Here is a 15,945-nt window from a genome sequence, read left to right on the forward strand (position 1 = left end):
AAAACAACCCAGCTAAAAAATGGGCAAAGGACCTGTATGGACATCTTTTCCAAAGAAGACATCCAAATGGCCAACAGGTATATAAAAAGGTATTCAGCATCCCTAAATCATCAGAGAAATGCAAATCAAAACCACAATGTGGTATCAACTCACACCAGTTAGGCTGTTACCAAAAAGAGGAGGTAACAAGTATTGGGGAGTATGTGGAGCAAAGGGAACCCTGGTGCACTGTTGGCGAGAATGCAGACTGGTGTAGCCACTGTGGAAGACAGTATGGAGGTTGCTCAAGAAATTAAAAACAAAACTACCACATGATCCAAGAATCCACTTCTGGGTGTATATCCAAAGGAAATGAAATCATTATTTCAAAGAGGCGTCTTTATCATGTGTCCAGTGCAGCACTATTCAAATGAATTACTTACTGTATTCTGAGTCAAGTGGTTGGCATATGTTTTTTTTATTATACTATTAGCTTCTTGTCTTTAGCTTAACTGAACTTCAGATAATTTTCTTTGGATTATAGGACCCTGTCCTTTTTTTAAGAGCATTTACCTTAGAAAACATGAACTGTAAGCTTTTTCTCTGTGCCTCTGAGATGTAAATCTTTTCCCAGCCTCTTGTCCATTTTGTAACCAGGAATGTCTTTGTCACGGACCTGGGAGCCATCCCTTTAAAATGTCGTGATTAAGAAAGATTGTGCCCTTATCCCCTTGACTCTGAGAGAGGATGGGAACCTACACACCAATTAACAATATGGACGGCCCTAGTCACGCTGACCAGCCTTCCTTTAACCTCCTGCAGTTAGTTCACTACCTCACCCCCTGCACTTTAAAACTTACCATTTTTTGTTTTAGCAGAATTGAGTTCAAACTCCCCACCCAGTTGCAGCAGTCTCTCTCTTATTCAGTAGCTTTGAATAAAGTCTTCCTTGTCTGTGTAGCTTGTCCAGTGCAGTGATTGAGAGTGAAGACTCTGGTGTCAGACTCTGCCTCCACCTTATTACACAAATCAAATAATCTCACTAAGCTTCAGTTTGTCCTGGAGTAAAATGGAGGTGATGGTACCTACCTACAAAATTTTAACCTCTTAGCATGCTACCTGAAGCATATTAGGCACTCCGTAAGTTTTAGGTCTGACTTGTGTGTGTGTGTGTGTGTGTGTGTGTGTGTGTGTGACTAATGACTACCTGAAAAACTTCTTGATAGGTCTTTTTTTTTTTCTTTAATTAAATTTTTTTTTTTTAATTTCAATTCAATTTAGTGAACATATAGAGTATTATTAGTTTTGGGGGTAGAATTTAGTGATTCATCAGTTGCATACAACACCCAGTGTTCATTACATTAAGTGCCCCCCTTAATGTAATTAAGGTAACCCAGTTACCCCATCCCCCAACCACCTACCCTCCAGCAACCCTGAGTTTGTTCCCTAGAGTTGAGTCTCTTATGGTTTGCCTATAGTAAATAGTAGTAAATTACTCTAGTGTATTTAAAATGTTTCCATTTGCTGAATTACCAGTATATATGTTTGCAGGGTATCTACTTTGCAAAGTGAAGTCTGGTTCTTGAACTAAATAGAGTGCATGATAAATAGTGAGAGCAAGCAACCAGTTACACATCTGATCCTGGAGTCTAGTTATTTAGGGCAGAGGGATCGGTTACTTCTGAGGCCATGTTGAGAAATAGTGTCTGTGGGCGAGGGAGAGAAAACTGAAATACCATGTTTCCAGACACTCCAGCAAGCTATATTCTCCATCAAATGAAGAAAACTCTCTGCTGTTTATATTTTGAAGGTCAAATTGTCTCCTCCTTCGGCTATCATAAAACCAAAAACTTAGACTAAAACTCAACACTAAATTTTCTTTTAATAGGTATCATATTTTAAAGCACAAGTTGTATTGCAGTACTCTGTTGTCTTGAAGCTGTATCAGGAAATGTTGCCTCAGTCCCCCTGTTTTAAAGAAATACATGTGAAACAACACATTTAAGAATTTTAAACTGCTTTGTTTTGGGAAGGAGCCTGGTACCGTAGTTGGGAACTACTCTATTCTGGCTACACATGAGGATGAATGTCTAGTCCTGTCAGTTCCCTATTCAGGGCATGCTGTATCTGTAAAACTACTTCTCCCCCTTCTTTCTCTCTCCAAAAGTAATCTGAGAAAAATTCACTTGAATTGCCATCTGACTTTTAACAATCTATATTCTGTTTGGAGACGCGGCTTGCAATTCTGACTGACTTACAAAGATAACAGTGATGATATGGATCGGTCTGAAAGGCCAAAAGTACTGCATTGATGTTCCATCTTAAATACGGGCAACATGGTGGTGGTTTTTTGTTGTTGTTGTTGTTTTTAAAGAGTCATTACCTCTTATAGTCTGTTCACTGTTTTTATACTTCTTGTTAATGGAGTTTCCTATAACATTAGGTTTTTGTTTTTAGATTGTTTGCTCTCCTCTCCCCTCCCTGCTTAAAACATGTTTATGTTTAAGGGAGGGGTTGTAAGAAAAGGCAGGCCTTGTAAGCTGTATGAATATGGATTTAAAAGAAAAAAAAAACAATCTATTGTAGTTTATGATGTCTAGATGCCCACCTAGAGGGAAGAGAATTTAGAGTAAAATAAAAAGGACTAAAATCTAAGTCAGCTCAGAAACAAGATATGCCCATGATGAAGTAAGGATTTAAGCTGGAAAGTTGTTATGGCCCCCAGTTGTATATATTTTATCCTGAGGCACCATTTGGTTTAATAAAATGTAGATCTGAGGCTGTTCTGAACCTATCAGTTTCTTAAGACTTAATTATAAAGGTTATATTTTCAGAGGACAAAAGCATTACTCATTTCTCTGTTCATGTCTTCCAGGTTTATCTTGCAGATTATGGACTTTGCTACAGATATTGTCCCAATGGGAACCACAAACAGTATCAGGAAAATCCTAGAAAAGGCCATAATGGGACACTAGAGTTTACCAGCGTGGATGCCCACAAGGGAGTAGGTAGGTTTCTTCTTTTTCTTAATTTTATTTCGGAAAAATGATTAAAGAGTAATAAGGCCCATGAAATGACCTTTGCATAGTCAGTTTGAAGAGTAAGAACATTGCCAAGATTTTTATTGAAAGTAGTGAATTCCTGTATGTCAACGAATATTTCTTCTACCAGAGGGAAGAGACAGAGATTGTGAAAAGTGAGAAGGGTGCAACAGGGTGTCAAGTAAGCAAAACTTGATCCTGATTTGGGGCAGAAAATCAGTAGTTTGTATAGGTTAAACTTGGAGGTCAGCAAGTGAATTTGTATGCTGTCACTAGTATTACAGATTTGGTAAAGGTGCACATGGGAAGAATTATTCCTGTTTTTCACCTGGTCCTTATCAGAGTTTTAGAAGATACCATCTCTCAACAATAAGGAAATCTCTTCTGAAACTATAAAGTGTTAACTTGTGGAAATCTCTCCTAGTCGCTTTTCATATATCTTACTTATTTAAACTCACTTTGATGGTATTGGAAACACATTTGCAGGTAAATTACATACATAGTCCTTTTATTGGATATTGATTGTACTGCCTTGCATTCCAAGGCAGACTTAATTCAACAATTCCCTAATTAGTTAAAGTCATAACCTATGTCTTGTATTCATTTACCATTAATTAAACCTTAGCTGTTTATTACACTGCAGTCCAAATCCAATAGCCGACCCAGAAAGCCATGGAAGAGGAAGTAGGAGGTCAATATTGAAAATATATGGTGCAGAGTCCCACTGATGGTTGCTTTGTTCACAATCAATATGGTCAATGCAACTGTACTTTCTTAGTTGCTCTGTCAGCAAGACAAAAAGTCAATTCTAATGTTATGCTAGTAAAAAAAAAAATGGTGATTATTGAAAAAGTTTGCCTTTCAAAATTATATTCTTTGTAAACTTTATTTATATAAGTATTTTCAAATATACTAAACCATAAAAATAATTTAAAAACAGCTTCGAAAGGACCCCGTGTCACTAAAAGGTAATTCCACATTTGCACTTGTTAATGGCTGTTGAACTGTTACCCTAAACTGATACTTTCTGATGAATTTTAGTTGGTGCAAACAACTGTATATTATTGCCTTTTCTATTAAAAGGACCATCGGCCATATAAAGTGGGGGGTCTTGATCATTTTCCAGAGCAGTTAAAACCCACACTAGTGTAAGGTAAGCCAGTGAAAAAGTGAAACAGGTGTGTCAGTTGCATACCTTCCTTCCAGGAAGAATCATAGGTTAAATTTTCTGAAGTGGAAATTACTCTTTATATTCCTGATCAGAGTAACGGGAACCACTACATTTTTTTTTTTTTCCAAGAACAAGAGAGTTGGAAAAGTAATGATCACAAGAAATTTAGTAATATTGTATAATTTTTCACCATTTACATTGTTAATGAGTCAGTGAGCATTTAAAGATATAAATGGGACATAGCTTTAATTAAGAAATGTAAGAGTCGAATGCTTACTGATACATTTTTTTTTTCAGTTTAAAGTTCTTTCACTCCAAGTGAAAGCCAGATTTATTAGTATGGAAGAATTTGCAAAAACCCAGAAATACTTTTTTCATTGCAGTATAACTGGAAATTCATCATACAGATTCTTAAGCATTGGCCCAGGCATGTTAAATGACATTCACTTATGGTTGGGCCCCTTATTACTATAACTGATAGCTCTCATACTGAAGCTCTCTGATATTAACTATTATATTAAAAGTGCTAAGAAACAATTGTCATTGCAGAATGGGAAGTAGAATTGTTACATGTGAGTTGAATCAGTGTTTGGACTATGGTAATTCTAAACGTCTTCTACAGTCATTACGTTGTTCAGGGCAGTGTTTTCATTGTGCTGTCTTCATGAACGATTTAAACCGTTTTTTATTCTGGAGTCCATTTAAGTTTTTTTCCTCCCTAAATAATAACACATGTTGACGAGTTGGGTAGATTTCACCATGCTAGGTCTCTGGGGAGAAGACTGAACTGAGAATGATGGTAGAAAGATGGTATTACTTCCTGGGAAGACAGTTCAGGGAAGTGCCTATATTACATATTTTTGGTATCTGCTAGAAAGTTGTATGCTGGAGTGAATAATTCATTTTTATCAAGGTTTCACAGGATTCTTATAAAAAGTAGATTCCCGGGCACCTAGTGGCTCAGTGGGTTAAAGCCTCTGCCTTCAGCTCAGGTCATGATTGCAGGGTCCTGGGATCGAGCCCCGAATCGGGCTCTTGCTCAGCAGGGAGCCTGCTTTTCTCTCTCTCTGCCTGCTTCTCTGCCTCCTTGTGATCTCTGTCTGTCAAATAAATAAATAAAATCTTTAAAAAAAAAAGTAGATTCCCTTACTTCATTTAAAATAGAATTTACACTAAACTTATAGGTATATTTCTATCTACTTAGACCTATATGTAGATACAGATGTCTACATAGATATACATATATATACAGTTAACCTTGAAGAAAACAAGGGTTAGGGGTGCTGACTCCCCATACAGTTAAAAGTCCATGTATAGGGGCGCCTGGGTGGCTCAGTGGTTTAAGCCTCTGCCTTCAGCTCAGGTCATGATTTCAAGGTCCTGGGATCGAGCCCCACATCGGGCTCTCTGCTCAGCGGGGAGCCTGCTTCTCCCCCCCCCCCACCTGCCTTCTGCCTACTTGTGATCTCTATCAAAAAAATAAATAAAAATCTTTAATAAAAAAAAAAATCCATGTATAACTTTTGACTCCCCCAAAACTTAACCACTGATAGCCTACTGATAACCAGAAGCCTTACCAGATAACAGCCAATTAACACATTTTTTTTTAAAGATTTTATTTACTCATTTGACAGAGCACAAGCCGGGGAGCTACAGGCAGAGGGGGAGAGAGAAGCAGGCTGCCCGCTGATGCTTAACCAACTGAGCCACCCAGGCACCTAGCACATATTTTTTTTCTGTTATATGTATAACATACTGTATTCTTACAATAAAGTAAGCTAGAGAAAGAAAATGTTACTAAGAAAATCACAAGGAAGAGAAAATACATTTACAGTGCTGTAAAAAAAATCTGCATATAAGTGGACCCAGGCAATTCACATTCACGTTTTTAAGGGTCCACTATATACACATACGTGCATACATGCATGTGCATAAACACAGGTACATACATAAATACATATAAATATGTATCTTTGCTGAAGTTTTGATATGCAGATTCAGTCTGATATATAAAGTGAAGGGTTTGATATCCTCAAATGTTTGAATGCCATTCATTCCTAACGTTTTGCATTTAACTTTCCAAAATAAAACATTTTACTTTAGGAATTTATTAGAAATGAAATAATCATTTAGTCATATCTAGACACCAGAATAAACAGGGCCATAAATCCTGTAGTTAAATGTAGAAGGTCAGATTCATAAATATTCACGTGTTTACTTTCAGCACAGTCACTATGTAGTTTAATCTCAGAAAAATCTTTTCTATAGCAGTCCAGCTGGGAGATCAAATAAATAGTGAGAAAGATAATGCGAAGGAAAACATAAAGAGCAAAACAAGTTATCTCTAGGAAATAGAACCTCCAGTTGTCAACACAGTTGCTGTATGTCAGGTCAGGCCCAGGGAAATATTTAAGACTCAGTGGAAGACTTGACTAAGGAATTAGCCACTTAACAGAGACCATTCACCTATCACATCTCTCCTACTTGCTGTAGTGGGTACTCAGAAACCAGAGCCAACTCTCATTCTTCTGTGGGTTAGTTGGGTTTTTCTAATGAAGGAGTTGTAGAAGGTACCAATCACCAGTTTCCCTTAGCATTTTCTAGTTCAACTTTATGTAGAAGGAAGGCAGCTTGTATCATTACAAACCAAAATGTATGAATAGAGATAGATAGAGATGGCCAGATCGGGGAACGACCGTCCCCGGGACTGTATGCCTTTTCAGAATTGCAGTTATTCTTCCAGACTCAATTCTCTTGTATGACCTAGAGGTATTTTCTGAGTGGCTGAAATGCTTCATTTAGTGTAAAATTAGAGTAATATACATTTGGTTTATCTCTCTCTTCTATTATTAATTTTTTCTTCTTCATAAAAACTAACGTGTATAAACATTGACATATTTTGGGCTTGTTGCCTGATAATTAAAGAGAATTATATCTGTGTCAAATGTACTATTTTAAAATTTGTTACATTCTTAGTAATGTTAAAAAGCAATATTTGGATCAATGTGTGGTATGGATTTTTGTAGATTTTTCTACTCACTGAGGCATGCAGTCAATACCTAATTTCTCTAGAGATATACTGCATTTAACATATTGAGCTTTTTTAAATACTTCAGACCTCTGCATTGAGTGTATAATACCTGTTTTAATTTGACATCATTGATGACCATAAAATATGATATCTAAATTGCATTTTAAATGTCCATTTGTTTGTGTAATATAGTCAGTATCAAGGAAAGAGATATATACTTTATTTTATTTTTTTTTTTTTTTTGCCAATTGCTACGGTAGATGAAATCCAAGGCTTGTGTTATTTTTTGCACAGTTCCCTTTCACTCTAATCTAGCACTCCAGCTTACAAAATATATGTGAAATAAACTGAGAGTGTATTTTCATGTTACCAAACTTGAGGAAATGATGTAGTTTACACAATATTTGTCTCCTCAAACAATAATTCAAAAAAGGGAACCCATTTTTCAATTATGATATTAAGGTAAATGATCAAGCTTGAATCCTGTTAATAGTCAGAAATCAAACCATTGATTTCTATTTTTAGGTAAATTTACTTCTAAAAATAGTCCTTGGTTGACTATAAATAAAAAGTAGTGAAGACACTATTCATTCTACATGGCATAACCCAATTTTGACATTCAGCCATGACTTTTAAAGCCTTAATATAGGTCTTGAACTATTTGGTTGAGATAATAATGCACATTGGCCAAATGTAAGATACCTTTGTGGAATTTAAGAAACAAAATAAACAAGCTAAGGGAAAAAACAAAAAACAAAAAACCAGAAAGAGAGGCAAACCAGGAAACAGACTCTTAACTCTAGAGAACAAACTGATGGTTACCAGAGGGGAGATGGTGGGGGAGGGGAGGGCCGCAATGGGTACATAAAAGTAAAAGTAAACAAAACAAGACAAAACAAAAACACCTTTGCTCTGTTGAATAACTATACCTAAGCCTCACACAATAGTGTTTCATTAAAAAAGAGAACAACTAAGTTTTAAAATTTTAAAGGTACTAAAAGAATAAGAGAGACCTGAGTTTAATGTTTTATTTGAAATGTGACATATTGCATTCTGTTTTCCTAATATCCTTTTTGAAAGTGTAATAAATCGTGGCCACCGTGAAATTTTTCAGCTCTTTATACATCTTAAGTCACAAAATATAGTAACATAAGTTATTAGTCGGGAATGGAAGAGTAAACTAAATTGTTCTGCACATAGTCACCATTCTTCAGGTGAGCATCTCAGTCAGACGTTTTCTCCCTTCTTAGGTCATTTCAGGGCGTATAAACTAGTATTTCGAGCATTCCGGTCCTGTCTTCTTCAGGCAGAAGTTTTCAAGTTCACTGTATTATTTCCTACCAAATCCCGTTTTCCTTCATCCTTCATATTACTCTCTATAAAAATAAAACTAAACAGAAAACACTTTAGGCAAATAATCGGATCCATTTGGGGATTAACCCTTATGCTTTCTTCCCCCCCCCATGTCTGTTGCATTCCATTTGGTGACCTGGTCCCAGATATGTTTACTCCAGTTTGTCTTTAGAATAAAGACCCATTCTCTCAGTTAGCTTCTCTTGTTCTCTGACCAGCTGAGCTGATGGTATCCAGTGTACCATCTGAACACTGGATAAAGTCATGTTTTAACCAGGCACCCTTCTTTATCAGAATGAAATAGGGTTTTTTTTTTTGGTTTTTGGTTTTTTTAATATTTTATTTGTTTGTTTGTTTCTTTGTCAGAGAGAGAGAGAGAGAGAGAGACAGAGAGAGAGAGAGCGCGCGCACAAGCAGCAGAAACGGCAGGCAGGGGAGAAGCAGGCTCCCCGCTGAGCAGGGAGCCCATGTGGTACTCGATCCTGGGATCCTGGGATCCTGGGATCATGACCTGAGCGGAAGGCAGACACTTAACGGACTGAGCCACCCAGGTGGCCCAGAATGAAACATTGTCAAAGAAACCGTGTGGTGACAGGACAGTTGCATGGATAGTCTTGTTAGTGCTGCACCTCAGACCTTGGTTATTCCCTGCCAAACAACCATATGTCTTTTGGTGTGTTAAGTTAAAATTCCTGCCTCAAGTACTCCCCTAACTATACAAGTAGTTTATGTAATGCAGTTTGAATGGTGTTAAAACTAAGGGGAGAGGCAAAGTAATTGTTGGATGGAGATCTGGATTACAATGCAGAGCTCTGTCAGTTTTTGCTTCGTGATTCTAAACAAGTTGCTTAACTTCTCTGAGCTTCTACTTTCTTATTTATCAACAGGCTTAAATAGTACTTTATATTATTGTTAGAATGATTAAATGAAATAATATAAAAGCGTTAAAGTGTCTGGCACAGTAGCAGATCCATAAATCATGTCAGTTGTTTTTATTTTAATTAAGCATTCTAGTATCCTCTGTTCCTGGAATCTGGTTTCTAATGAGATAGAATTCAAGTCCCCACCCATGTCTTTTTTTTTTTTAAACTCTTGTTACTCTTGACAGTACTTTGTAATTTAGAAATTGTTGAACAATGGAGAACACAACAGACTTTCAGTGAAGAGTCATTTGCTTTGCTCCACATTAATAAGCTAAATAAAAGCTAGATGCTAAATTGTGTTTTAAAACTAACATGGGAGTGTAGGGGAAAAGTATTAATAACTAAATCATGCTACATTTCTAAGCAGTACCATCATAAGTAAGAGTTTGATTTTTTTTTAGGAAATCTATGTGAAAATATACTACTGTTAATGATTACATTAATTATCAAATTGAACTGAAGAACTTTATGTATTATAATAAATTACACAGAGACCAAATTCTACAGAAACAAAATAGTTAATAATATATTTCAACTTCCAAACTAAAAGGATTTTTATAGCTCTATATTAATCATTCTCTTCAAATATAATCCTTATTTTTTTATTTTTACCATTTTATTTAATTTTTTTTCAAATGCACAGGAAATAATCGACTAGTATAATACATATCCAAATACCCAATTCCTGGCTTTATAATTATTATCTTTTTGTCATATCATCTATGTCTTGAGGATGTAGTTTAAAGTCAATTAAAGGTATATGATCAATTCATTGTGTTAATTACACATAAACGGAGATGCTAATATTGCCATCTAGAATATTTATTTTTAATTAGTTTAACAGGTATTAAGATGACTTCTCTGTACAGTAGATAGAAAGAAGACTAAATTCATTGGTAGAGTCTTGGATTTGAACATCATTAAAACACACAGAACTTTGCAGTTTGTTTCTCTGGGAGGGAATTTCAGGGAGAGGTCTCTCTTTAATGGTGGGAAAGAGTGACTGTAGGATTTTTTTTTTCTAGCATTACATGTATTTTAATGGAAATAGTAGTAAAACATTTACCTAACCATAGTTATCAATATATATGGGCAATAAAAAAAATAAAGGTTGAAAAATGTGATAATATATATTAAGTAGATAAGACCAAACTATAATAGTGAAGTAAAGTTAACTCTCAAGGGGCTATTTCAGATGAAGACCAGTTTATGAAAGATTGGCTTCAGAAGTCTAAATGACTTGTCATTACTTACAGCTTCATATCCGTTCATCCCTCCGTTGGAGGAGGGGGGAAGTGACTGGAAAGGTTTTTCCATTTTAATTCTGATTATTTTTCCTCAAAGAATCTCTTGTGTGTAGCCTATGTCATCCAAACAGGTGCCAGAATATGTTTTGTTTTGTTGTTGTTGTTTTTTTTTTTGAAAATTAGAGGATGTGAATTTTTTTTAAGTGGTGGCAATCAGGAATTGCCATAATCGAAAAGGAACTTGTGCACACATCTGTGCAAATGGAGCCGTTCCATTATTAGGGGGAGATTTATTACTGAAGAAATCAGGACCAAACAGCATGGTAGAGATTGTGTTTTTATTTTAATAGGAGAGCCAAGTCTTGCATTAGGACATTGTCGAAGCTTGTGAGAAAAGCAGACGGTGCCCCTGGGACTGTAGCATTCTGCTAGATTGAAGGGCCTTTAATAATCCAACACTCTAATAGCAGTTAGGATAGACTCTGTGGAACGGCTCATCTTGTCTTCTGCTTTTATAATAACTCATGTGTGGTAACCAAAAGTAGTTACGATGTGCTCACATCTTCTTAGGTGACTTTTTAAATTAAAAACCAAGTTTACAGAGAGACTTTTCAGAGTTTATTTAATGAAAGATAATAAAATAGGATACCTATTTACAGCGGGTTTAATAGCCACACATTGCACTTAGATGATTTTATATCCCCCCACAGATGGACGAACATTCAAGTAAGGGCAGAAATGTAAATACCGGCCTATTGTTTTAGAACAATTTGGAATGGTTATTACATTTGGTGGGATCTCATTAATGCTTTAATTGTTATTCCAATAATAGTTGTTCTATTTTGACTTTTACATTAGATTCCACTATCTTTTCAAATAAGACACCTTGAAAAAACACAAGAATCATGATAAAATTAGTCTACAGCACTTAATATATTGTCTGATATAAATGGCATCTACAGTGGCCTGAAAATGTTCTGTATTTTTTGATGAAAAGCCATCCTATTTTGAATTCTGAACGTCTCTGTGTGGCTTCTAGATCTATGTCCAGCTACCCCTGCACACGATCATCTCACGGTTACATTTTTCTGTTCAGGCTATTTGACCAGAATTTCAGCTTAGCACTATTTATATCTAAAAATATTGGTTAAAATTTTAAGAACACTGTGCCCAAAAAACAGTAGGTGTTTTTTTATCCCGTACTTCCCATTTAATTGCAGACTCTTGAGGCAGACCTGTGTTTCCATCCTGCACACTAGATGGCAGTTTTGTCATATTCTTCCAGCTTTCAGTGCTCCTTGTGGGAGTGGAGCAGGAAAGGCCATCAATGTTTAGTCTGCACTCCGAGGGTCTCCGCGTGACCAGTGCAGACCCCATGGACTTCCTGGAACATATGTTAGCAATTTAGCCGCAGACATTTATTTCTTTGTTTTACTGCTTGGCTCTTTGAGAAAGTGTCGGTGCCAGGTTATGGGTTGTCTGGATCATGTCAGAGGCCATGGAGATCAAGTTCATGTGACAGGCCAGACGAAGGAAGGATGAAGTTGGAGGAGGCGAGGAAACTGACCCTTACTTTCAACAGCCACAAGTCACTGCCTGTCTGTGGACTGCGGCCAAAAGCCCAGGCGTCTAAGTTTTCATCCAGCTGAACAAACAAAACACGTTTGCCCATTTGGCTTTTTCATATTTCATCAGCAGTAGTTCATTTGGTGATTTCTCTAGGTCTCAAAACTTGCTTGTCCCTCCTGTTTCTCTCTCCATGCTTCCTCCCCCTGCAGCCCTGTCCAGAAGGAGTGACCTTGAGACCCTCGGCTACTGCCTGCTGCGCTGGTCCTGTGGGGGGCTGCCCTGGGAGCGGAGCCTGCGGGACCCTGTGGCCGTGCAAACTGCTAAAACAAAGTACGCATTTGCAGGTATTCCAGCCCGGAGGGTAGGGCCTCGGAAGGGACACATTCAAGGGCATTACTAGCCATTCACCCAGTATGATAATCAAAGCAAATTTCTGAAATCTGAAAAACATTTTTTGAAAGACCAAACGCCTGACCAACTTCACATCAGTGAAGATAGCACCTGTGGGGTCACCCGCACGTGCGCTGTGACGTGGAATGTCAAGTGAAGTGTTTGTTCTTTTACGCGGTGTTTTCCAGAGCTAAATTCTGGGTGGTGGTGTTTTCAAGGAAGGGTCGTTTCAAATCAGCGTTGTACAAGTACGCGGAGGTAGTCTGCATTGGGTGTGATTGCTGTTAACTGTGGGAAGCGACAGTGAGGCGGGACAGAGAGGGCTTGTATTTTTTAAGTGAGAGCAACTTACCTTTTAATTCTGTGTCTTGGAGGGAGTGTGTTTTGTTTCTTAAGGAAGAAACAAAACTTTTACAGGAGGTGTTCCTATTAGAGATAATATTGCAGCCACATAAACGCTTTTAATATTCCACATTCAATTTTTATCACTTAGAATGTGTTAGCATGAGAACTAGGTCAGACAGAACAGATTATGTTACTATTTTGCTAATTTCTCACTGATAAAGCCTACAGGAAAGCAATCGCATGCCGCTCAGAATAGCCAGTTTTCATTATATACTAAGATATGCTCAACAGTAGTTGTCCGCAGATACAATACTGCGATTGGAAAAGGCAGCTGTGTTTGAAGTAAGGTGAGTCACAACAGAAATTTACAAAAGGCGAGCTGATCCATAGAAAGCAGTCTTCAAATTCACTGTGCTCTCAGTTCTTAACACAGAGGGCCTAGCCTGCAGATGCGGAGTAGTACAGTTTACATTTGTAAACACCGAAATAGTATATGAAGTATTTCTCCGCTTGGAATCTTGATCATCCCAGCCCCTTGCCCCAAACGAACACATTTATATAAGTCAATATTAGAACCATCTAATCAGTTATTTACTGCAGTGATTAATGTGCTCGTATTAACCAACATTTTTCAATATATGGGTCAAGTCAAAGCACAGTAATGGGCATATATAAACAATCTCAGTATCCAGTTTTTCACCTCAGTTCACCTGATTTGAATAATGTGCTATATTTAAAGACTTGGATTTTAACTCTGATGATTTTATGTATTTTTCTCTTTTAATAAGACAACTGTGATTTGTTTTAGTCTTTTATCCATATTCACATATAGATGCATTCTGTGCTGATAGCTAAAGAATATGCCTACATGTGTATATTCAAATACGATAATAGGGTATCATGCAAAATAATAAAATATAATGCTAATAAGCATAACTTCCATTTATATTTTGGGCACCCTTACATTAATATCTTCATTTTGATTTGATTAATATAAATCTGTTAAGCAATAAAGTTAATATGTAGTGAAGTTTATAATTAAGGTAAACTATAGACATTTTTAAACTTCGGCTAGTAAGTAATGTATAATCGTAAGTCATTCAACTTCTAAGAAGGTGCACTCTGAATTTTCTCGTAAGGGCCTGCTTGCATATACGGCCGTGATACCGTATCTCCCTCATGCCCTTTATTTTCCTGATGTGGGGTGACACCAGATCAGTGCATTTCTTGTTGCAATTCTGCCTGTGCCCGAGTTTGTCAGTCAGACAGTCCTATCAATAATTTTAGTTGCATGTTTATATACTGGTGGCTGAAGCAAATTAATAGAACTGTGCTTGTTTCATCTAAAGCACTAGAAGGCATTAGAATAATGACTTTTCTTGTTTGTTTTGTGGTTTGAATATTACTTGTTAACCCATTGAATCATAGAATAGCGTAAAACACTGCCCAATGGAGAACAGTATACATAAATAATTAAATAATTTGCCCCTCTGCAAGCGTAAGTACCTGAGAAAGAATCTCCTGAAAATCCTGATACAATTTTCCTATGTTTTTTATCCTGTTTTTAAGAAAAAAAAAAATCACGATAGATTTCCCTGCTTCTACATTTCTGCATGTCCAGACTTTGAATGAAAGCATTTATACTATAAATCTCCATTCAGTTTCTAGCTAATTGATATAAAACTGGTCAATGAGAATTGAAGGATCTCCCCCACCTCCACTTACCCTCTTTCCCCTTCCAGGTGGGTGAAAAAAAAAATATTTAAAGGCATGACAATACAGGTGACCGACCGACAGAGAACTTGAGTTTTGTTTCCTAATCAAGACAGTGAATCACAGGATCGTAAACAAATTCATTGAATCTTACTCTATTTTGTTTTAGTCTGTTGGATGAGCTTCCTGAGTCAGTGCTTAAATGGGCTCCTTCCGGAAGCAGCTGCCGTAAGTCACATTCTACCACCTTCTCCCATATGATTTAGTGGTCACCACATTTCTACAATTGTCAGTCTTGTTTTACAGTTTTTGCTTAATCCACCCACTCCCATTCCCGTGGGGGTGGGAGGAAACTCTGTACACTGGGTTACAGGTAAATTGCCTGAGAAGAGAACGTTTAGATCCTCTCTTGACATTAGAACACACGAAGGCTACGAGAAAATATTTAGGCAGTCTTCTAGGCTTTGCTGACTGCATTGGGCATGGGGCGGGGGGTGGGGGAGAGGCAGGGAGAGAGGAATCCTACACAGGTTTTTTGGGTTTTTGTTTTTCCATTTTATTTCTTTTCAGTGATCCGAAATTCATTGTTTATGCACCACCCCCAGTGCTCCATGCAATACGTGCCCTCCTTAATACCCACCACCAGGCTCACCCAACCCCCACCCCTGCCCCTCCAAAACCCGCAGTTTGTTTCTCAGAGTCCGCAGTCTCTCATGGTTTGTCTCCTCCTCTGATTTCCCCCAACTCACTTCTCGGTTTAATCATCAACTGTATCTAGTGCCTATAGAGATGACATTCTGGTTTTGTCCCTTTGTATATTGTTGAAAGAAGATAAAGTTGATCTAAGGAAGGACTACTTTCGGTCAGTAATTTAAAAAAACCAAATCATTGAACACTAGAATGCTGTTTAAACCTGGGTTGTACTCTGAACAGCCAGCAAAACAAATTTTGAATTGGCAAAGTCATATAACCTTGGGATTTGAAGGTATGTTTCATTAAATGGTTTTCTCTTTCAAGTTAGTATGGATCGTTTTGGAATTCTTTAATTGACAGTATTATCAGTAAAAATAGTAAGTTCACAGGTGCCTGTCGTTTGCATATGCACTCATGGCACATTGTTCACCAATTTAATAAATGAGTTCGATTGTCTTATAGAAAAGAGGCAGCTTCTGCTGTCGGGCTC

The 15,945-nt window shown here is 37.1% G+C and overlaps 1 protein-coding gene across 5 annotated transcripts in view; it reads left to right on the forward strand.

Moving 5' to 3' along the window:
* VRK2 (VRK serine/threonine kinase 2) overlaps positions 1-15,945 on the forward strand; it is a 119,045-nt gene that overhangs the window by 80,561 nt on the left and 22,539 nt on the right. For 3 of the 5 annotated variants that reach the window (XM_032352188.1, XM_032352189.1, XM_032352191.1), the window contains 3 exons: positions 2,855-2,987; positions 12,524-12,644; positions 14,932-14,990. In XM_032352188.1, coding sequence (XP_032208079.1) covers positions 2,855-2,987; positions 12,524-12,644; positions 14,932-14,990 — 313 coding nt within the window. Of the gene's footprint in view, positions 1-2,854; positions 2,988-12,523; positions 12,659-14,931; positions 14,991-15,945 lie in introns of all 5 variants that reach the window. The other 2 variants (XM_032352193.1, XM_032352190.1) reach the window with 1 other exon arrangement.

This window comes from Mustela erminea, chromosome 7 (genome assembly GCF_009829155.1).
Source record: "Mustela erminea isolate mMusErm1 chromosome 7, mMusErm1.Pri, whole genome shotgun sequence".
Classification (NCBI taxonomy): Eukaryota; Metazoa; Chordata; class Mammalia; order Carnivora; family Mustelidae; genus Mustela; species Mustela erminea.